At 58.6% G+C, this 21,254-nt stretch overlaps 1 protein-coding gene across 3 annotated transcripts; it reads right to left on the bottom strand.

The window, feature by feature from the left end:
• Positions 1 to 342: 342 nt before the first annotated feature.
• On the bottom strand, positions 343 to 19,713 carry PDGFB (platelet derived growth factor subunit B). Of its 3 annotated transcripts, none has more exons than XM_044228346.1 (7): positions 19,611 to 19,713; positions 11,781 to 11,877; positions 9,390 to 9,482; positions 7,983 to 8,188; positions 6,506 to 6,650; positions 2,256 to 2,409; positions 343 to 1,889 (listed from the first exon to the last, which is right to left on the bottom strand). In XM_044228346.1, the coding sequence occupies exons 1-6, from the start codon at positions 19,671 to 19,673 to the stop codon at positions 2,282 to 2,284; spliced, it is 732 nt and encodes a 243-aa protein (XP_044084281.1). In that variant the 5' UTR covers positions 19,674 to 19,713; the 3' UTR covers positions 343 to 1,889; positions 2,256 to 2,281. The 3 variants fall into 3 exon arrangements, with proteins under 3 accessions (XP_044084281.1, XP_044084282.1, XP_044084283.1); XM_044228347.1 differs by having other exon boundaries at positions 343 to 1,746; XM_044228348.1 differs by having other exon boundaries at positions 2,256 to 2,406.
• Positions 19,714 to 21,254: the final 1,541 nt, after the last annotated feature.

Raw genomic sequence — 21,254 nt, 5'->3', positions numbered from 1 at the left:
CCTTACAGAGATCCTCGTGCTGGCAGAAACCATCTCTTGTCACTGCCAGCGACAGGCACAGTGCTGAGACCTGTGGTCGGGGATCAGGAGCTGCTGCAGGACCAAAATCTACAGGCCAGGCTGTATGGCTCTTCCCCACCCCCGGGACAGCGGGCCCACGTGTGTACATGCCCACATGTGAGCGTGCGCAAGAGCGTGGGCTTGCGCTTCCCAGAGCCAGAGGAACACATGACAGGCTGTCAGTAAATCCTGCCAGTTTGGGAAGGGTGATTGTCGCACACATGCCAACAGACAGAACTCCGGTGGATTCACTTGATTTTCTTTTGTGGTTATTTTTTTTTTTACAACTTTAAATACGGAATATAAATAAATTTACATTTAAAAAATAAAAGGAAAGCCCCCAAAAAATATAATCACCAACTTTACAAACTGAAGGAAGCAGAGTTTGGAGGAGGGGGGAGTAGGGAGGAAAGTGCAGTCGAAGGTGGGGAGGGAGGTGGGAGTTCAGACCCCACTCCAGGGAGCCGTGGGGATCTTTTCCCTTTTCTCCCCAACTCCCAGCCCATGAGCTGGTTTCCTGGAAGGAGCTACCAGTAGTGGAACTCAAAAGAATCTAATATGGGGGGAGTGTGCAGGGAGAGAGAAGGGCTGCCCCTTCCCTTGGAGACTTTCTCTTGGGTTTTTCACACCTGCCTGGAAGGGGAACTGCTTGAGCTGAGGACTCAGGAAAACGGAGACCAGATGGACAACAGTGTTGCCTCCCCACCCAATGTGGGCTTGCTCTTGTCCAGCCATTCCGAGCCATTGGCCAGGTCAGGGCACAGCCAGTTCATGTGGAGCCTTTGTCAGTTAGGAAAAGGATCCCTTTCTCTAGACGTTTTTATCTCTTTCTGCCAGAAGATGGTCCTAATAAATACAAAAACTGTCCACGTTCTACAGTGTGAACCATGATCCCTGCAGGCAGTGCCCTTGTGCAGTGCACACCCTGCATGAACCTACATGGCAGTCTTGGCTGGGCTGGGATATGACAGGCAGGCCCCCTGCTGCCCTGACCCCTGGTCTTCTGCCTGATGGAGCAGAAGCATGGGGTCCAAGAGACCCTTGGTGGAGCAGACTGATGGCCAGGACAAGAGGAAGATACAGGGTGGAGGTAGAGATAAAACAGAGAAAGTGAAGGTGGGGGGTAGTGGAAGGAGGCAGTGAATGCCCAGGTCACCATCCGTGTCAGCTCCAGAGCAAACTTCGTCTCTAACCCATCTGAGGGGGCACCTGGCTGCCTGGTGCTCGGGTCACGCCCACCCAGAGGAGTCCACACCGTCAAAGATCTCAGGTGTAGAAAACAAAAGGAAGCCATGGCAAGCAGAGGCGACCAGGGAGAAGTGACTGGGCCTGGGCGCTGTGGGAGGGCTTTTCTCCAGTTCGTGCTCCCCCGAGTGGTCTCAGCCACAGGAGTACAAGGTAGCCTGGCCTGCCTGGGGGGTTCCCTTCAGAGCTGGCCGGAGTCCTGGGACCAGGTAGGCCACCCACATCTAGAGGGTCTTTGGACCTTGTGCAGGGCTTCGGGCCAGTCCACAGCACACAGGTGTGACCCGGGCGGGGAGCCGGGGAACAGTGGGCCCGCTGGTCTCTCTTCTGCTTCTCTCCCAGGTGGTCGGGGTTGGCGGAGGAAGACAGCCATGGAGCTCAGGTCCTCCGTTTCCTTCTCGAGCTGCTGGGCAAGGCGCTGGAGGCCAATGAGTGGACCCGCTGGTGGGTGGACGGACGCGCGGAAGGGGGGGAAGCACCATTGGCCGTCCGAATCAGGCATCGAGACAGACGGACGAGGGGAACAATATTATCACTCCAAGGACCCCATGGGGGCGATACAGCAAATACCATATTAAATAACCCTGTGGGCCAAGCAGAGGGACACGGGGGGGTCAGAGACAGCCTAAGGGTTCCATCCCACGCTCACACGCCTCTCTTGCTGGAGATGGGGAGCTGATTTCCAGCAACACTCAGGGCTGGGGGAGTTGAGGCTTAGACTTCCCATTCTCATAGGGCAGCTGGGACACATCTGGGCTGGGGTCCCCAAAGCCCCTCACCCAACTTCCTATGGGAAAATTCAGTTGAAACTGGGCAGAGGGGATCCAGGCTGAGAGCTGGGATTTTGTGTGGGGGAAATACCTCTCCCTGTCCCCTTCCACAGCCCAAGCCTCAGGCCAAGGAGAAGAAAAGCCAGGGGTCCGGGGCTCAGTTTCCCCACCAGGCCTCACCTGCCCACACTCTCCTGCAGATGCCCCTAGGCTCCGAGGGTCTCCTTCAGTGCCTTCTTGTCATGCGTGTGCTTGAACTTCCGGTGCTTCCCCTTGGGGGGCCGGCGGACTCGCACTGTCCGAATGGTCACCCGAGTTTGGGGTGTCTTGGCTGCTTGAGAGAAAGAAAGGTCTTGTCAGCAGGCAGACAGCCTCTGGAGAGTGTCTATCGCTCTCAACTGACACCTGCCACAGACCTCTCCAGATCTTCTGGGCTGAAAGAAGGGGCAGCAGCCTGAGGCCAGCCCTCCTTGGGTTCAAATCCCAACTCCGCTGCTTACCAATTATTGAACCAGTCTGCGCCTCAGTTTCCCCCCCTGTGATATGGGGATAGTAAGACCACCCCCTCACAGGACTGGTAAAATGAATAAATGGCAGTTCATTGGCAAACACAGAAGGGAGTAGATTGCTATGGCTTCAAGTTCTTTGTCCTTATCCCACTGACCTTCCTAATTTCTATGCCCCTTGAGCCTGGCGTGGACTTGGATCTATTAACCAATAGAAGTAGGCAGAGTAGTGCTGTGCTGGTTCTGGGCAAAAACCTTAAGAAGGCTCGTTGGCAGCTCCCAGAGTGCCTGGATGGTTGAGGCTCAGTTGGTTGAGGCTCAGATTTCAGCTCAGGTCATGATCTTGGGGTCCTGAGATCGAGCCCTGCGTGAGGCTCTGTGCTCAGCGGGGTGTCTGCTTGACAGTCTCTCTACCTCTTCCTCCGCCCCTCTCCCTGATGACATGCTCCTTCTCTCTCTCTGAAGTAAATAAATACATCTTTTTTTTTTTTTTTTTAAAGAAGACTTGGCAGCTCCCCTCTTTTTGCCTTGGGGAGCCCTGCACCACTGCCTAAGAAGTCTGGCTACTCTGTTGGGGAAGGCACGTGGGAAGGAGATGCCATGGACTACAGGGAAAAGGACATGGGCCCAGCTGCCCCGCTAGGATCGCAGGAGACACCAGTGGAACTGCTGGGCAGAGCCCAGTGAACCCAGCATCAGGGAGAGATGATAACGTAGTGGTTGTGTTAAGCCACTAAGATCAGACTAAGGAGTCTGATCAGCAAAGGGGGGCTGCTCTTACTCACTTCTTTCTCATTCCCTCACTGGACTCCTGTTGAGGTTTCCTCCCACCAGCCTCCCAGCCCCTTCCAGTCCTGTGATGGGGGAGCCACTGGGCATCAGGCCAGAACCACACACTCCCACCATGGAGCTGGGCCTCCTCATCCCTGTGCCTGTCCTCACCTGGCCCTCACCACTCCAAGAAGAGGGTTGGTGGGGGTGGGCCAGGGCTCTGGCTGTGGGCCATACCACCTGCGCTCGAATCTGAGCTCTCCCAGGTACTAGTGGCGTGCTTTGGGACAAGTCACATAAACTCCCTGTGCCTCGATTTCTGTATCTTTAAAACTGAGCGGGCAGCAGCGCTGGTCCTTGGGTTAGGTGATAACGTGCGGAAATCGCCAGAAAACCTTGGGTGGCCCTTCCCGTGCACCTGGCAATGTTCTAAACTCATTTATCCTCACAGCAGGTACAAGTATCTACATTTGACAGATAGGGAAACTGAGGCAGGGGCACTGGGATTTGAACTTAGGAGTCGGCCTCTGGAGCCCGTACTTTCGACCACTGGCCTGTAAATCACAGCACTCATGAGCCTCAGGCAAGGTAAGCACTTACATCTCTTCCTCCCGACCCCCCATGTCAACACCCTGCTGCAAAAGCTTTCTCTGCCAAGCTCAAGGCCCATCTCTTCCAGGGAGCCTTTCCCAGCACCCCCAGCTCTTCGGGGCCAAAGCCGGCTTCCCATCTTCCAGACACAAGCTCCCATGAGGCAGCCTATCTCTGCCATCAGGCAGTATAAGGATGCAGACAGGTCTCAGATCTCCCTTGGAGGAGGGACACCTACAAGGGCCATTAAAGGGCCTGGAGTTTGGGCTCCAGAGATGGGAGTCATCAGCAGGACCCAGAGCTGGGCAAGTTCTGACCAGGCTCAAGGTCATCATGCATCTCATGAGTGACAGAGTCAAGTCTCGAGCCCAGGAGGTCTGACACAGGCATCACACGGGCAACAGTACCAAGCCAAAGCCAGGCTGGGGCCAAACTGCTGAAACTGACATGGCAAGACTTTATGTAATCTAGGGCGCCTGGGTGGCTCAGTGGGTTAAGCCGCTGCCTTCGGCTCAGGTCATGATCTCAGGGCCCTGGGATCGAGTCCCACATCGGGCTCTCTGCTCGGCAGGGAGCCTGCTTCCTCCTCTCTCTCTCTCTGCTTGCCTCTCTGCCTACTTGTGATCTCTCTCTGTCAAATAAATAAATAAAATCTTTAAAAAAAAAAAAAAGACTTTATGTAATCTACGTATCGATCAGCTGAACATGCCTTCCAAAATCTGGCTTGAAAAATCACATGAAGCCCGGGCACATGAAAGAACACCATCCTAAACACAGAGGAGAATATGATCTTTCCTGACTAAATGATTCCATGTTCATTCTTATTATTCCATGCTATTCACTACCCCATGTGCTCTGTGTTAACTGTATTAATTACTGTGTTAATTAAATGTATTATTAAAACTGTATTAAATAACTGTATTAACTAACTGTAAATTTACAACCGGTCAGTTTGAAGCTGCCAAATTATCAACCCTCCCAGGGCATCCGGGCCTCAGCTTGGCTCTCAGATCAGGACAAAGAGGCTAAGAGGTAGGCCTGCCTTCAGAAGACTTCTAAGGTGTTCTTTCCTCTACCAATAGAAAGTAACTGAAAATCAATAGGTGATTTTTTTAATGCTCATCTAAGCATATTAATTTGATAAGTCTTGATCCTTGGGGTTCTTGGCTGGCTCAGTCCGTAGAACATGACACTCTTGATCTCAGGGTTGTGAGTTCAAGCCCCTTGTTGGATATGGAGATTACTTAAAAATAAAATCTTAAAATAATAATTCTTGATCCTTACTGCAAACATTCGAGGGAGAAAAGGCAGCAGGACAGCCTAAAGAATGCAGAACTAGACAGTACAAGATCTGGGCTCTGGGCTAGACTTCACCACTATGCAACCTTCATTAAGTCCCTTAACCTCTCTGGGCTCTAGGAGCCCCATCAAGAACACTAAACAACTGACTTGTAGGGTCATTTCTGTGGACTGTTCTAGCTCTAACAATATTAAATTCTTTTAAAAAAAGAAAATGACAAGGCAGGTAAGAACTGGTGACTGCTGTCAGGGTGAGGGAAGGGCCAAGAATAGAACTTCAGGATCCCTAGACACCCGCTGCACCCCTGCCTGGGACTGGCTGTGTGACCTTGGGCAAGACCCTAGCCTCTCTGAGCCTCAGGCACCTCCTCCATAACATGTGAACCAGGCCATTGGATCAGATCACTTTTTGGGTCCCTTGAGTCAAACTATGCCCCTGAAATTGTGAATTCATGAAGTATAAAGAGTAGAACAGAACTCCATATCCAATTAACCATTTAGTGTTTGAATTCACATTTCACATCACTGCTGCACGGTTGCCCAGTCTCTACCTACACATCTTCAATGACAGGAAACTCACTACTGCACAAGGCATACAATTCCATCTTGACCCCCTGACTGATCAACAGCTTTTGGTACATAGAGTGAATCTCTCTCCAGTGGCTTTTCCCCACTGGTCCTAATCTCCTCTGAAAGCCACAGGAAATGAGTTTGATTTCTAGTCCCCAGGACAGGTTGTCAAATATCTGAAGATGATGTCCGTGGAGTCTTCTCTTGCCCCATAATTTCATGTACTCATTCAACAAAGTAAGGGGCTATAGTAGCGAGGCGGGGATGGGAGCCACTCTGGACAAGGTAGTCAGGGCAGACCTCTAGGAGGAGGTGACTTCAGAGTTGAGACCCAAATGAACACAAGTAGGCTTTTGAAGAGTTGAGAGAAATGAATTTCAGATGGAAGGAGACATGTGCAAAGGCCCTGTGGCAGAAATGTATCTGGCCACTCAAGGAGGTCAGGCTGGTGGGGGGGGAGTGGGTGGGCAGCAAGGCTGGTAGGCCAATCAGGGGCTAACATCTTTGTGTAAAGCCTTGCAGGCAGGGGAGGAATCTGGATTGTTCTCAGTGAGATAGAAAGCTCCACATGCATTTAACCAGGGGCATGCCTGATTCAATTTCCACCACCACCACTACCACCCCCGCCCCGGCACAAGAAAAGGGAGCTGCCCGGCTGAGCAATTCAGAGGCAGACCTTGGACCAGCGGTTACCTCGCTGCTCTTGGGTACTCCCCGGGCTTCTGGTCACGGGTCGAGTAGCCACCACTGTCTCACACTTGCATGCCAGGTGGTCCTCCAGGGTCACCGTGGCCTTCTTAAAGGTTGGCTTCTTCCGTACAATCTCGATTTTTCTCACCTGGAAGACAGAACCATCCAAGTGCCTCTGTAAGACCACACAGGCAGGGGCTGAAGGAGCCTGCCTGCCTACTCCTCCCCCACCCCACTGTCCCCCCACAGGGATCTTTCCTCGAAAGCCCGGAGTAGAGAGGCACTGGCCCAAACAATAGCAGGACCTTGCTCTCTGCCCTTCTCGTAGCTTTTCCATCAAAACAAGCCCTCCCGACCCGGCCTCCAGCTTGGCCCCATCCCCCTTGGAGCTCCCAGAGAGGGAGAAAGGCATTTCCGGGTTGAGTCTAGGGCTTGTGGTGTCCTCATTCCCGGAGCGCCAGCCAAGGTCAGGGACTATGGCAGAGGCGGGAGATGGTTGTCTGGAAGGAAGTAGGGGGAGGCTTTATCCAGGAGGGAGGCGGGAAGGGGGAGGTCAGCTGTCAGGTGTCCGTCCATGGAGCTGGAAACACTGCGGACAGGAGATACCCTGACAGTGGGTGTGTGGTAGCCGGTGACACTTGTGATCTCGGGCACAGGGCCCAGGCCTGGGATGGATGGTGGGCATGGGGAAAGGCCACAGCTGACCTCAGGGAGGGGAGCGAGATGAAGCAGGTGGAGCAGGTGGCGAGAGCAGGGCTCACCAGCCGGTGCTGAGCCCTAGGTGTGCCCAGCAGCTCTGCCCCTCCTGAGTTGCTGTGTAGGCGAGGCTGACCCAAGGGGCACAAAAACCTTTCCACATGAATCAGAAGACAGCTGAGTCTTCTCTGGCCGGGCCCTGCCCAGCATGAGACCCGGAGCTCCCCAGAGCAGCCTCTATTCTAGAATTTGCCTTGAGTCAGACTGCATACCTGATCTCTCCAGAAAGGAGGCAGGATTCCGCATTCTGACCCTTTGCTAGGGGCTGCCCCAGCATTTGCTGGGTCTGTTGCCTGGAGGGACTCTGTACCCTCCTTGTTAAAGACAGAGCAAGGAACCAAACCAGTTTGGAGGAAAACTGAGCAGCCCAGAACATTCTGAGTATCCAGTAAATGCTTATAGAAAGGTGTCTTCAAGGGACATTTTGGGGTTTGATCTCTGTAAAAGAGGAGGCAGCACCCTTCACTTAACGTTCCACACCCAGCCCTGCCTGGGGGTCTGTATGCGGCTTTAGCGTACAGCGGCCTGGGTGGTCTTGAGGACTCACAGGTGGCCTCCTCGCACCTGCCCAGAGAGCCCTAAATGGACAGAGCCCAGTATCCTGCCAGGAACGCCTCTCCACCCCTGCGGAAGCCCGGCCAGCTAGTCCGCGAGGGGAGCGGGGCGGGGCCCGCGGGAAGCCCCGCCCACAGCTCACAGCCGGGGCGGCGGCGCGCCTGCGCACCTGGACGGGCCGCAGCTGCACCTGGGTGGGGCGGCACTGCACGTTGCGGTTGTTGCAGCAGCCGGAGCAGCGCTGCACCTCCACGCACGGCGGCCACACCAGGAAGTTAGCGTTGGTGCGGTCTATGAGGCGCCGCGAGATCTCGAACACCTCCGTGCGCGTCTTGCACTCGGCGATCATGGCCGGCTCGGCGACTGTCGGGGAACCTGAAGGGAGAGGGGACCTCCGTCAGGAGGGTGGGCCGGCCCAGAGCCCCCACCAGGCCCGGTCCAGCAGGGCAGCTCGGGCACTGCTCTCCCCCACAACCGGCCGGCCAAGTCCCGCTTCCTTCCACCCCCAGGGTAGGGGGAAGCGTGGGGGAGGAGGGGCGTCTGCGCGCGTCCTGGTTGTTATCAGCTGTGGGACCCGGACAGGTAGGTTGCCGATGTGCCCTGAGCCTCAGTTTCTCCATGAGACCCCGAAGAACCGCTGTAAGGATCCAGTGAGATCATTGAGAAGGCTGGTCTGTCGTAAGTGTCAGTTTCCTTCCACCTGCCCACAGGTTCATTTGCGATTTCACACACTTCTGGGCTCCCCTGACCCCTGGCTCCTACTGGCTTATTATTTTGTAAACACTCTTAAATGTTGCCGGTTTACAATGTTACCTATTCTTACATCCTTGCTTCTTTCCAAAGACTGTTTCCTCATCAATGGCCTGGGGGCTAACAGCGCCTATACCCTGCACTTACAGATCTGAGTAATGGGAGCGCCCCACAGCAAGACTGCTGTCCACACTGGGGCTGTGCCCTCATTCTCCTAGAGAGACACTGAGGTTCGACTAGCTGCCCAAATTCATAGAGGTCCCCCTAGCCACTGTCTACAGTGTTTGGGGGAACTAGAAGTGGGCAGAGAGGAGGAGGGACTTAGAGCAGGCTCTGGCCTTCCCTGGGAGGCCTCCATGGGACCCAAGCAGGTACCAAGCTTTGTCTGCCGTCCCAGGCTGCAGCCCTAAGCCACGGAAGAGACACACACCCCACCAGGATGGCACTGGGTTCAAGTGAGAAGAGCTTCTGGGATCCCAGCCCTGCCCCTGCTAGCTGTGTGACTTGGGCCATGAGGGCTTCACCTTCTCTGGGCCCCACTTTCCAACTGTATAAAATGGGGCCAACAATCTCTATCTCTAGGGTTGGAGTAACGCACAAATGAGTTTAAAAGCACTATATTTAGGAAACTGTGTCGGGGGATGGGGTGTGATGACTCAACTCCTCAATATAGTGTTTTGAAGGACAGTTCTACTCTCTGAGTTCGACTCAATCCTCAGTGTGGGACGAATGGGACGGCCTGGGGGGGGGGAGGGGGGCGGCCACCCCAGGTCTCCTACTCTGGCTCCCGCCCTGGGGCCATGATCATTCGCATTTGCAGCCTCACCTAGGCTCCTTCTCCCTCTGGATAAGCTCTCCTCCAGCTCGCTGCCAGAATGGGACTGGGTCAAATTCAGGTCCAACTCGGCCCCGTCTTCATCTGTAAGAGAAGGCACAGTCAGATGCACTCTGTTAGCCACTGGCTGCTCCGATTGTGGGGTGGAGGCTCCCTTGTAGGATCTGGGGCAGGCAGGAAGGCGGCCTCTCTCCCTCACTGGTGCCCCACTCCAAAGAACAGACTCTCCTTGCAGGTCCCTATAAAATGGAGGGTCCTCGCTCTGACAAGGGGCCCTCCAGGCAACCCCAGGGTGGTATTGGGGCTCAGGGGGTAGCGGGGCCTGCCTGGACTGCATCCTGGGGCGGCTCTCAGCCCCACTCTGGGCTCTTCAGCCACATTTTTGGACAGAACCCATGTCAAAGGAGTTAAAAATAACCCTTCCCTTTTGCTACTGTAAGCGAACCCTCCTTAGCCTCCAGGGCAGGGCAAAGACCCAGAGCTCGGAAGGCCAGTTTCCAGTGCCCCTCCGCCCAGCGTTCCCATAGGAAGTGCTGAATGGAGAAATTCCCAGAATCCCCGGGGGGACCAGCATGCCCTGGACACAGCCCTTCTGGAGCCCCGGACAATGGCCCAGCTGAGCTGGAGAGAGGGAGGAGGGACAGGAGTGGGGGTGGGGGCTGAAAGCAGAGAGGGGTGGGGAGCCAGACTGCTGGGATGGGGGCGCCCATACCCCAAGCCCTTCCAGGCCTGGGTCTTGCTCCAGCTCCCATAGTGTCACGGTGTTTGCCTCTCCCCTCTAACCTTTGACCCGGTACCTGCCCTAAACTGTCCGTTGCACCCTCAGGTCACAGACTACAGCTCCCTTCTCCAGCCCGGGTGGCCCTCATCTTGGTGTCATCCTTGGTGCTCCTTGGAGCCATCCCTCTCTCTAGAGGCAGCGGACACCACTGTGGGAGGTGAGGGCCAGACCGGAAGACTTTGAGTTTGACACTGAATCCTGGAGAGACCCTTCCAGCTCTCTGATGGCTGAAGAGGGAGCAAATAGACCGAGGGATGTTGGGGACAAACTCCCGCCCCCTCCACGCAGCCCTCTCGCAGCTCTTGCTGTCTCCCCTTCCCACTGGCCCTGCCAAGGACAAAGCTCCTTCTCTTCTGTGTGGGCTCCCAGGGGTCCTGTTTGGAGGAGGACGGTCCCCACAACGGGTGCCTTTCCACCCAGCCTACTGCTCCCGCGTCAGTGTGTCTGTCTGTCCCTCTCGCTCCCCTCCTTTCTCCCCGTCATCTCTGGAATGTCTCTGGTGGAGAGGAGATGGGGGAAAAGATGTGCTTTGTGGAAAGGTTAAGTTGATTAGGAAAAAATAGCCACATGGTTGCCTCCAAACAGGCCCGCTATTGAAAACCTCTGTCTCCAAACCCGACCCCCAGCCGGGGTGTGTAGGGGCTGTCCGAGGGTGGGGGCCAAGGGCCTTGGAAAGAAACTGCAGAAAGGCTAAATTTGGAAGTTGCCCCATTGTGTTGGCCAGGGCTGGCCAGTCGGGCATGGGGTGGGGGGTGTGGGAGACGTAGGGTGGGGGGCCTAGTGAACAATAGGGGGGCCCAGCTGGGGCCCCCTCCCGCCTGCCTCGCCAGCCCCCGGCACAGGCGGGTTTGAAAGGGCCCGGGAATGCTTTTGAGAGGGAGCCAGGGGCCCAACGGGGAGAGGAAACAAAGACAGGAAATGCTGTCCCCCGTAGATAGGAGTCTGGGCAAGGATTACAAAGTGACAAAGAGACAAAACCCTAGAGGGAAGGGGAGCTGGGGGTGCGGGGGTGGGGGGGGGCTGCTGACCAGGGCTCCAGGGAACAGGCCAGAGGTTAGAATAGAATGGAATTTGCTCTGAAGACAGCGTTTATAAATACATTCCCGACCCAGCCCGCCAGCCCTGCCACGTGTGTGCCACCAAGCACGTGCCCATTCGCTGAATGCACTCTTAGGCTAGGGCATGGCTGCCTGCTGGTCTGGGCCAGGTGTCCCCGGGAGACCTTACAGACCGGGCGCTTGGCCAGAGGGGCCAGGATATGGCTCCCTTGCCACCACCCTCCCTGGCTGAGTCCACACCTGGATACACTTTCAGCCTATGCCCTGGGCACCTTCTCCCTGCCCCGCCTCCTCCCAGCACCCCACCCCATGCACCAAGCCAGAGCCACGTGTGGGTACTTCTGCCACGCCCCACGTCCCAGGTACCAACCCGTCCACCTACTCAGCCCTGCCCTGGGCAGGTGTGGCCGAGCCCTTCTGGGGCGGCCACAGGCCTCTAGTTCTCTGAAAGTCAAGAAAGTGAGGCTACCCCTTGCCTGGCCCCTCCCAGCTCCCCCAAGGACTTAGTGGAGGCCCAGAGCCCTGAATGAGGGTTCAATTTACCTACGGAGGCTCCATGCAGCAGGCGCTGGAGGTCATCAAAGGAGCGGATCGAGTGGTCACTCAGCATCTCGTAGAGCTCCTCGGGAATGGGGTCCCCCTGCCAGGCAGACGCCGTGAGGTTAAGTGAGCGGGAGTCGAGGCCTTTCCAGCCACGGTCCTCTTCCCTGCTGCACACACACACCATCCCCCGGAGAAGCCCCACAGGGCCTCTCGGCCATGGGCAAATGGACAGCCGGCCAGGGGGCAGATTCCATGGCAACCAGAAGCACAAAGTTCTCAAGCCTCTAAGACCCCAATCAGAGGCCCATCTCCCATCCCAAATGAAGCTGCGGCTTGTCCTGAATGAGATCGGCTGGTGGCCTCCCGTCTCCCACATCGCATCACAGGCTCCTGGAGACTCCAACACCGTCTTTCTGCTTTTCCTCCCTACCTGACAGCCAAGGACAGCCAGCATCTGTCATAGGAGATCTAATTGTCCCCGTTTTACAGATGAGAAAACAGAATCCTCTAGCCAATTATCGGCAGAAGCTACACTCAAATCCAAGGCTTTCCGATGGCAGAACCTGTGCCCCCAGCCTCCTGGGTACATGAGGGGGTTCCTAAGTGCTTGTGGAGCAGGACAGGCTCAGGGCGTCCCAGGTACTGACAGATTTATTTAGTCTCTTGCTCAAAAGAGGAGAAAAGGGAATCCTTGGATGCAGACACGAAACCTGAAAGCTTACCCATGCCCCATGCCCAGCCAAACCCTATTTTTAGAGCCCCTCTGGCCTGTTACCAAAAACACTTGAAACTTAATAAGTGCTTTAACAGGCCCCACTCGGAGCCGGGCTTCCTCCAGGGAAACCGCAGGCCTCACAATGACATGAGAGCGGCCCGTTAGGAAGGTCACGGCCACATCCCTCATGGTCCGGGGAGACCTAAGGGGCTGATGTCAGAGGTCTTGAGGAGGGTGGCCCAATCTGGGCACCCAGCGCCTCGGGACAAAGGAAACGAGTGAGACCCTGCTTCATGTCCGAACTCACAGCCGTGCAAACACACACACACACATGTGCCCACGCAGATGCAGGATGGCGCGGTCCTGGGGAGGGAGCCCTGGAGGGGGCGCCGGCAGACTTGACTTACTTAAACAACTCTGCTTCAGTTTCTCTGGGTGAGGAGGCAGGAACCCCAGTTCTAGTGAGTTCATGGAACACTCCAAGGGCCGGAGTTCTGACTGGCTTTGCAGGGGCTGAGTCTCTGCCTGATGGAGGGGGTGGTGGGCAAGGAGGTCATCTGCCTCAGAGCCAGCCCTGGGGGTTCTCCCCAAAAGCTGTTTGGAGCTTGGGGATAGATCGGTTTCTGGCTCCCTCAAAGGTCTGTTTCCTCAATGGTTATCATGGCATCTGGGAACACCTCCTCCAGGGGTTCTACCCCGTCCAATCAGCCCTGGCCACCTAGGTTGGCCTTAAATCTGGGGTGGAGTGTGGGTATGTCCACTTTTAAAACAAATTCCTTGAAAGCCTTGAGCTCAGTTTTATTTGTTTGTTTGTTTTTTCATTTGAACAGAGAGCTTGTGATCCTGCCTGGTGTCTAGACCTGCTGGGAGGTTCAAGGCAGGAAGGCTGGGGCCCGAGCAGTAAGCTTGGAAGTAAGCAGCAAGTGCCACCCCCCCCCCGCCCCCGCCAACCCCAGCAGCTGGGAACTTCCCTTCAGGGCCCAAGTCTAGGAAGCTGGGGAGTCAGGGGCTGTGGGCACAAGAGGGCAAGGACACCAGCTCAGCTGCCCCTCGCTTTCCTCCCCCATGCCTCTGGTGTCCCCAAATGTGGGCACAGGACCCTACCCACAGACGGGAAAACAGGCGGCTGGTCCCCAGTTAAGACCAAGGCAGGCTACTTCCCCTGAGGGTTTTGCCAAGCCCAGAACTGGTAGTCTAGGGTACTAAATTCTACCCTTGTACTTACTAACCACCCCACAACCTCGGGGGGCTCACTGCCCCCTCTTTGGTCCTGGCCCTCATGTGTGCATCGGGGATCACAGACATTTGATTCCATTCTAATTCTGCCTGTGGTGGCAGGAGAGGCAGCAGAGGAAAGCCAAGGGTGAGGGTGCCCAGCCCTGGCCCCCAGGCTATCTGTGTGTTAATGATCCAATTCACCCCCCCAGAAGAGGGCCCAGAGGCCCAGTACCTAATGGCATAGGGCACTCATGCCAAGACCTCCTTGCCCATTGGAGAGCTCGCTGCAGCTGCCAGCCGGGGCAGAGGAGGCAGACCCCAGACAGGATGAGCAGATGCCCCAGACCCAGCCTGCGATCCAAGAGATGATGTTACCCTCCCAAGCTGAGTGGCAAAGAGCCCAGGACAGCCTGGGAATGTGGGAGAAGTACACAGGAGGTGCTCAAGACGTACTCATAAAATGCATGAAGGACTCTGCACTTCTCCCTGGGGTTCTCTCCTGTGTGATAGGAGAGAACCTACCTCCTACCTCCTCCACCAGGAAGACCTCCTGGGTTCTTCCCCCCACCACCACCACCCTCCAAACAAACTGCCTCCTCTTCTAAGCAGAGAGGCCTTCCCTGCATGTGTTTCTAGTAACTTGGCCCCTGGCTGCCCAGACTCACTACGAGCCACCTGGATTCGATAATGAGACCATAGCTAACTTTTATTAAGTGCAGATTATGAGCCCGCACTGAGCTAAATGCTGTACTGTCAGTCCTAAGCAGCTGGCTCTCTATTTTTGTCCCCATCTTTCAGGTGAGGAAGCTAGAGGCTTAGAGAAGGGGGGAAAGGGTTCCAGGTCTATGCCACAAGGAGCAGAGTTGTGCCCCTCCCTCCTCCAGCCCACCATGGAGCTTTCTGGTATCAGGTGTCCCAGAGCAGGGGCTAGACAGTCCGCAGGGGACACGGGCCATAGCTGAGGAGATCACAACCAGAGCATAGCTGGGGTGGTCACAACCATCTAGTAGGTGGCAGCCAGTGGTCCTAATGGGCACAGGACAGTCCTCTACCATAAAGAATTAGCTTCCCAAGATGTCCAAAGGGCAGATGTTGAAAAACTCCAGTACACAGAAAAGCAGGGACTTCAGCTGCCAAGGAAACCTAGCCTCTTGGATTAAGCTTTTGAACAACCTTAGCTTCTTCGTCTTTTAAATGGGGCGAAGAACACCTGACCTGGGAGGTATAATTGCACCGAGCAGAGCAGTGGGCAAGTAATGGGTGCTTAATGAGCTGTCACTGGCCAATTCAGTCCTGCAGCGCTCCTTCCTCGAGGACAGCAGCAAGCAGGAGAGCAGCAAGCAGCACACACGCCCAGGGCCAGCAGGCAGGGCATTTTTGAGGAAGACGGTGGGTGGAGAGCCACCTGCCCTGGAGAGCCTGTGGCTTTGCATTAGCCCCCCTCCCCCCACCCTGTGCTGGGCCCCAGGAAATGGCACCCTAGCCCCCACTGGCACTGCCCAGGGCCGCGTGGGCTGGCGTGTCCCTTCCGGGGCTGGGGGCGGGTGAGGGATGGGGGAAATTCAGCCTGTGCTCGGCTCCAGGATGCAGCGCCCTGGGGGAGACTCGCCTGGGCACCTGCTGGGGGTAAGAGGCTCTTCTTGGTGTGGGAGGGTGAGCAGCCGGGGCCCGGGTTTCCTGGGCATACGTTCTAGAACCCTCCTTAGGTGGGCAGGGCAAAGAGCATGGCATCCAGATGAGGCTGCCCCAGATCTCAGGCCTGGGGTTCCTGACAGGGCAAGGGCGCGGTGAGAAGGCTGCTGGGGCACAGCCAGCGGTGGCAGCCAAGGCAAACAGCCTCCTCCCCAGCCCGCCCCACCCCCGACACCAGCTGCAGAAGGTAGGAAGGGCAGGAGCTACCAGCGTGGGGCCAGGTGAATTACCTGCTCCCAACTAGGCTGGCAGATCAAAGGGGCGCGGACCCCACCCTCCCCCAGGGCCCCAGCTGCACACACAGATACGCACTCCCCAGCCCCTGCTCCTCGGAGGGAGATGACAGGCTCAGCCCAAGCAGCCAGGGGCGTTGGCTGTGGCTGGCGGAGAGAGAAGCCGGCAAGGCCTCCCAGCGCCCGCCTGCCCGACAGTCTCGGGCCTGATTTAGATTCAAATGCCAAAGCCAAGCCCTTTGAAGAAGCCTTCTCTGGGCAGACCACAGAAGCCATTCAGAACCAGACTTTCCCACCTAGTATTTCCCTTCCCTGTGGCTCCTGGGACCCTCCCGCCCCTCCTGAATGTTAGCCCAGCCCCACACTGGGCTGTCCACCTCTCCCTAGAGCAGAAAAACTCTTAAGGCTGGAAAAGGGGTCAGTGTGGCAGTTACCACTGGGGCAGCCCATCTCAGTCACTGCCCCACCCCACCCCCACCGGGGGTCCTATCCTCCACCCCAGGCTGGCCCAGCTCCCAGCACTGGGGCAGGGCTGAGCAGGAATCTGCATTTTCAAGAGGCCAGGGAATTCCGCTGCACCTGGGTAACTCTGAGCCAATCCAACATTCACATTTTGGGGAGTGGGAGAAACTGAGACCCAGCGCAAGACACACTGAATCTGTGCAGTCCGATTTCCCTTCTGTTTCTTCCTCTGTCCAGTCCGGATCTTGACAGTCCAAGCCCCAAGACATGGAACCGAAAGACGAGCTTGTCTCTCAGGATGGGGGGAAGGGCTCAAATGAGAAAGTCTGCCTGAGGGCAGAGCAGGCTGCATTGCCCTGGGGGTGACTGAGGACTAAGTTAGGCCCTGTTTATAAAGCACTTAGCATGCGCTAGACAGACGTCTGGTCTGGTCCTTCCTGGACACCAACCCCTCCCCACATCGACTATCCTTTCCCCAAATATTTACAGATTATCCACCTTGGACCAGGCACTGTTCCAAGAATGGGAGACGTGGTGACCAAGATAAACTCTCTGGAGGAATATAGACTAGTGAGGGAAGACGGATAATAAATAAACCAGAAAATGGAACAGCTGTCCTAGATGAGGCATGGGAGGAGGAGGAGACTGAAAGGGACCCAGGACGCCCATGGCAAACATCTCTTTACCACTATCACTGAATCAACCCCTCCTCCTCACACACACACACACACACACACACACGTATAGGCACCCTGTTTAGGTCTTGCCCCAGAGCCTCGAAATTCTGTTCAGTCCTAAACTTGCAGGCATTTCTAGGGCTGGGACAGAGAACCCAGCAAGTTGGTCCCGCACCACTTTAAGGCCATTAGCAAGCCACTCCTTCCCGGCAGAAGGGTGCTGAGGCGGGAGGCATCACATGACAATGGGAGTTACCCTCCCCCAAGCCAGCTCAGCTGATGGAGATAGGACCTCCTAGGCCTCTGCGGACCCTCTGCCAGGCCCCCCATCAGAGCTCCCACCCCTCCTGTGCACCTGCTCCGGCCTCTACCTGAGGCTCAGGCCAGGGACCAGGCCGGCCCCAAGGCCATCTCCACAGCGAGCTCTCCTGTGGTCTCCCCTCCCCGACTGGCCCCCATGTTGATGGGTTTCCCCTTTATGTCTCCTCCCCCAGAGCCCCGCCAAGGCTTAGCTCAAAAGTGCTTCTTTCGGAAATTGTGGCTTCCGGAGGGCCTTGTGTTCCAGGCCTTGTGCTCCAGGCCACTGTGATTACAGTGGGGAGCAAGGCACCAGCTTCGGTGTCACAGCGTTTCCCCAAACATATCCATGGAGTTGGGGGAGGAAGCTGGAAATGAGGAGGGCAGGCCTGGGAAAAAGACTCATCCAGCTGTCATCCAGCCTCTCCCGAGCTGGCTGGCTGGGATCAGCAAAGGAGACAGAACAGCCAGGGGGAGCCCCTTCAGCGGAGAGGGTCCTCCAGTCTTGGAGATTCAAAGAAGGGTTTATAGGAAGGGAGACTGCTCTGGACATCACAGCGCCCCCGGTCGCATCACTACTTTCCGCCTCCCCGGTAGTTGGAAAAAAGCAGTCACGGAGGGGTAATGCTGGAGCGGCGGCAAACTGACCTGAGCCAGCAAAACACAGTGGGTGCTACGGAGCCAGGCCCTGATGGGAGGGTCCCGGTTTCCCCTCTCTCCTAGGGCCCAGCAAGGAGATGTGGTCCCCACAGAGACGAGGAGGTTCCAGGGCCCACGGTGAGCCCACCTGTTGCGCGGGGGTGGACTCCTAGTGCCGGGTGTATAGGAGCCGTGCGTGCCCGGGTGCGTGCGTGGGTGTGCGCGCACGTGTGTTCAGGTCGCGTGTTCGGGGGCCAGGCGTACGTGTGTGTGCGGCGCGCGCGCGTGTGCCCCGCGTGTGCACGGGCGTGGCGGCGGCGGGCGCGCGACCCGGCCGCGGTAGTGCGTGCCCGTCGCTCTGCGCGCCCGCCCGCCGGAGCGCAGCATCGCCTCTGGCCAAGAGTGTGCGTGCGTGGGGTGAGTGAGCGAGTCCGGGGGCCGGGCGGGGTGGGCTGCGGAGAGCAGCGGCGGGGGAGCCGGCGTTCCCAGGACGCCCTGGCACCGGCCCCAGCCCCCAGGCCTCGCGGCAAGGCGAGGCGGCAGCTGGGGCCGGCCGGCGCCCCCCTCCCCAACAGCTGGCCGCGGCCCGGGGGGCTTGCAGAGAGGAGAGGAGGGGGCGTCGGGAGGCGCCTGCAGGCTGCTGGGCCGAGCCCTGCGGCCTCCCTCCCGGTGCGGACCGCGGGGGGTTGGCCGCGGAAGGGCGGGGCCCCAGGGCGGGCGGCCGGCGGCCCTCGAGGAGCCCCGAGAACAAAAGGAGACGGCGACGGCTCCGCCGTGGTCAAAACAACCTGCGCTGGCGGCGGCCCAAGGTCTGGCCGCTGCCTCGGAGCCCTTCACCTTAACCCCTTCGCCGCCGCCGCCACCGCCGCCTTCCTGCGCCTCGCTGGACGCCAGGAGGGGCTGGCCCTCCTCGGGAGCCGGCGAAGTGCCGGCTCCCAGCCGCCGCGGAGCGGAGGCGGGACGGGACCCAGGCTCGCAGCGCTCCCCGCTGCCCTCTCCTCCCCCAAACCTCGCGCTTCCTCCCTGCCCCGCCCCCTTTCCCACCTGGATTCCGGGTGGACTTGCCAACTCACTGCTACGTGAGGCTGGGAGGGGTGGGGGTACTGATCCGACCTGATCGCTCCCGCAGACGCTTTTACACCCCACCTGCCTTGCAGCTACGCTTTTCCTGGCGCGCTCCGCTCCCCGCAAGCGGGGGAGAGAGGCGCTCCCTCTCGCAGGGCGCGGGCGCAGGTATGGCGGAGCCTGGGGCAAACACCGCCCCGAGGGCTGGATTCTTTAAGAGCCTCTACTCCTCCCCAGTTCCCGAGTGCCCAAGACCTCTCTCTGGGCAACCCCCGCACCCAAGACACAAGCTGCTGCGGGACTGCGCTCTAGGGCTGAACATGCCCTGCGCTGGCCCGAGGGCGCCCGTCCCGACCGGGAGCCAGAGCCTGGGAGGGGAGGCAAATCCCCGCGGAAGGCTGGCGTAGCTGCCGCCGGTGCGCGAGCTCGCACCTCGCGTGCAAGCCGGCTCCTGGACAGAACGAAGCTGCAACCAAAGTGGGCTTGGGAGAACGCGCCGCCTTCTGCACCCCGGGCGCCACCCCCACCGTCTCTCCCTTCGGGTTCCTGAGGGGTGGGTGACAGGGCCACACACACACCCTATCCCGACGCTGAAAGGGCCGGGGATCTGGGATCGCGCCCTCGGAAAGAAAGCTGCCCCTGCCCCCTCCCCTTAGAGCCTGGCACCTCCCGGACCTCGCGTCCCAGCCCTCGGAGGTCACCTCGCGCCCGGCGCTAGGCCCGTGGGCTGCAAAGGTCCGAAGTTCATTGCAGGGAGGGGAGGGAACGACTAAGGGGCGAGGGTGGGGGAAATGAATGAAGCGAACCAGCCCTGGCAGCCGTCGCAACTCACCTCGGCGCTGACCAGACGCAGGTAGCAGCAGAGAGACAGGAAGAGCGCCCAGCAGCGATTCATGCCGACTCCGGGCCCGGCCCCGCGGGGCCCCGGACGAGTGGACCGAGCGCGCCGCCCCCGCGGCCAGGGTTGGGGGCGGGGGCTGGGGAGGGAGGTGGGCTCGGCTCGGGTCTGCGGCGATCAGGCGCTCAGGCCGCTGCAGCCGCCGCCGCGGCTCACCCGCATGGCCCCCGGGCGCCGCCGCCCCCGGCCCCGGCTCCGTCGTTGAGGGGCTGGGGAGGGCCTGGGCGCGGGACCAGGGTCCGAGGCCGCTACCTGGGCGGATCCCGAGCCCGAGTGAGCATCCACGGCCAGGGGTCTGCGTCGCGAACCAGCCGAGGCGTCTAGCCGTGTGGGGGCGCCCAGGGGACTCCAACCTCCAAGAGGAAAAAGAACACGGCAGTCGATGGCTCGTCTTCACTCGCCGACTATAGGCGTTTTCCTCTGCCCGCGGGCTTAGCTTTTTTGCAACATTTTCTGGAAAGGCCCCCGAAGTCGGAAAGTGCAGAGTTGGGCACCTCACGGCCAAAGTCTCCCCCAAAAAACTTTTTCCAAAGTTGGCTTTGCAGCAGCGGCCCGAGTACCCGGGCAGGGAGAGGTGCAAACTCCCGCCCGGGCCGGGTTGGGGGGGGCCGGAGCGTGTGCGCCTTGGCGCGGGGCCCGCGCGGCGGGCACGGCTGCTCCGCGCTCGCGGCGTGCCCGCTGCGCGCAGTGCCGGGCGCGGCAGACAGGTGGACGCGGCTCGGGTCCGTCGGTCCGTCTGTCCGCGCGCTCGCCGCTCTGGGCGTCCTCTGCGGGCTGTGAGCTGCGGCTGCTCCGGCTTCTCTTTGCAACGAGGCTGGAGGGTGGGCCTTTTTTTTTTCCCCCTTTTTTGCGCGTGTGTGTATGTGTGTGTGCGCAAAATATCTCTATCTCGGGAATGAAAGATGGGCGCGGGCGGCCAGAGGGGAGCCCTCAGGGAGGCAGCGGGGGAGGCTGCGGGCGCGCGGGGAGACAGGCGGGCTGCTCCCGGCGGCAGGAGGAGAAGTTGCCACCCTTTCAGCTGTTCCGGCCTTTATAAAGGAGAAGGGAGAGCGCTAGAGGTGGGTGGAGACTGCCTTTCCTCTTCTGGCCCAGAGTCAGCACCGGGAAGGGGGGGGAGCTCTGGGAGGGCTTGGGGTGGGGGGCGGGGCGTTCAGGGGTCTCTAAGAGCCCCGCAGCCCCTCTATCCAGGATCTGGCCCGTGGGAAGGGAGAACTAAGGGCAACCGAGCGCCCCGCCCCTTAGCACAGTGACCGTGGCCTGATTTCTAGCCCACGTGGTTGGGGAGTTGTCTCCGGGACCACCCCCGGGAGTCCAAACCCGCAGCCCCCCAGGGCAGCACTTGCACCCTGACCCAGGAGGAGCGGTGAAGGATTCAGGCTCTGCAGCCTGGTTCCCATCCCGCCCTGGCGCTGAGCAGCTGGGTCACCTTGGGCAAGTCACTTCCTTTCCTCGCTCTTCCCTCCAGCCTCGGAGTGGCATGAGGTTCTTGGGAGGACCTGGGGCCAGAAAAGGCAGACAGCACAGAGCTGGGAGCCAGCCACAAGGTGATCACACAGACCCCGCAGCCAGTACCATTCA

The sequence above is a fragment of the Neovison vison genome, chromosome 12 (assembly GCF_020171115.1).
Source record: "Neovison vison isolate M4711 chromosome 12, ASM_NN_V1, whole genome shotgun sequence".
Taxonomy (NCBI): Eukaryota; Metazoa; Chordata; class Mammalia; order Carnivora; family Mustelidae; genus Neogale; species Neogale vison.
This window is presented reverse-complemented; position numbering and strand designations above follow the sequence as displayed.

Coding starts and splice junctions, on each gene's coding strand:
- PDGFB (XM_044228346.1), bottom strand. CDS start 19,673: ATGAATCGCTGCTGGGCGCTCTTCCTGTCTCTCTGCTGCTACCTGCGT. Junction 9,483..11,780: donor GCTGCATGGAGCCTCCGTAG/GTAAATTGAACC, acceptor CTTCTCTTACAG/ATGAAGACGGGGCCGAGTTG. Junction 2,410..6,505: donor GAGTACCCAAGAGCAGCGAG/GTAACCGCTGGT, acceptor CTTTCTCTCAAG/CAGCCAAGACACCCCAAACT.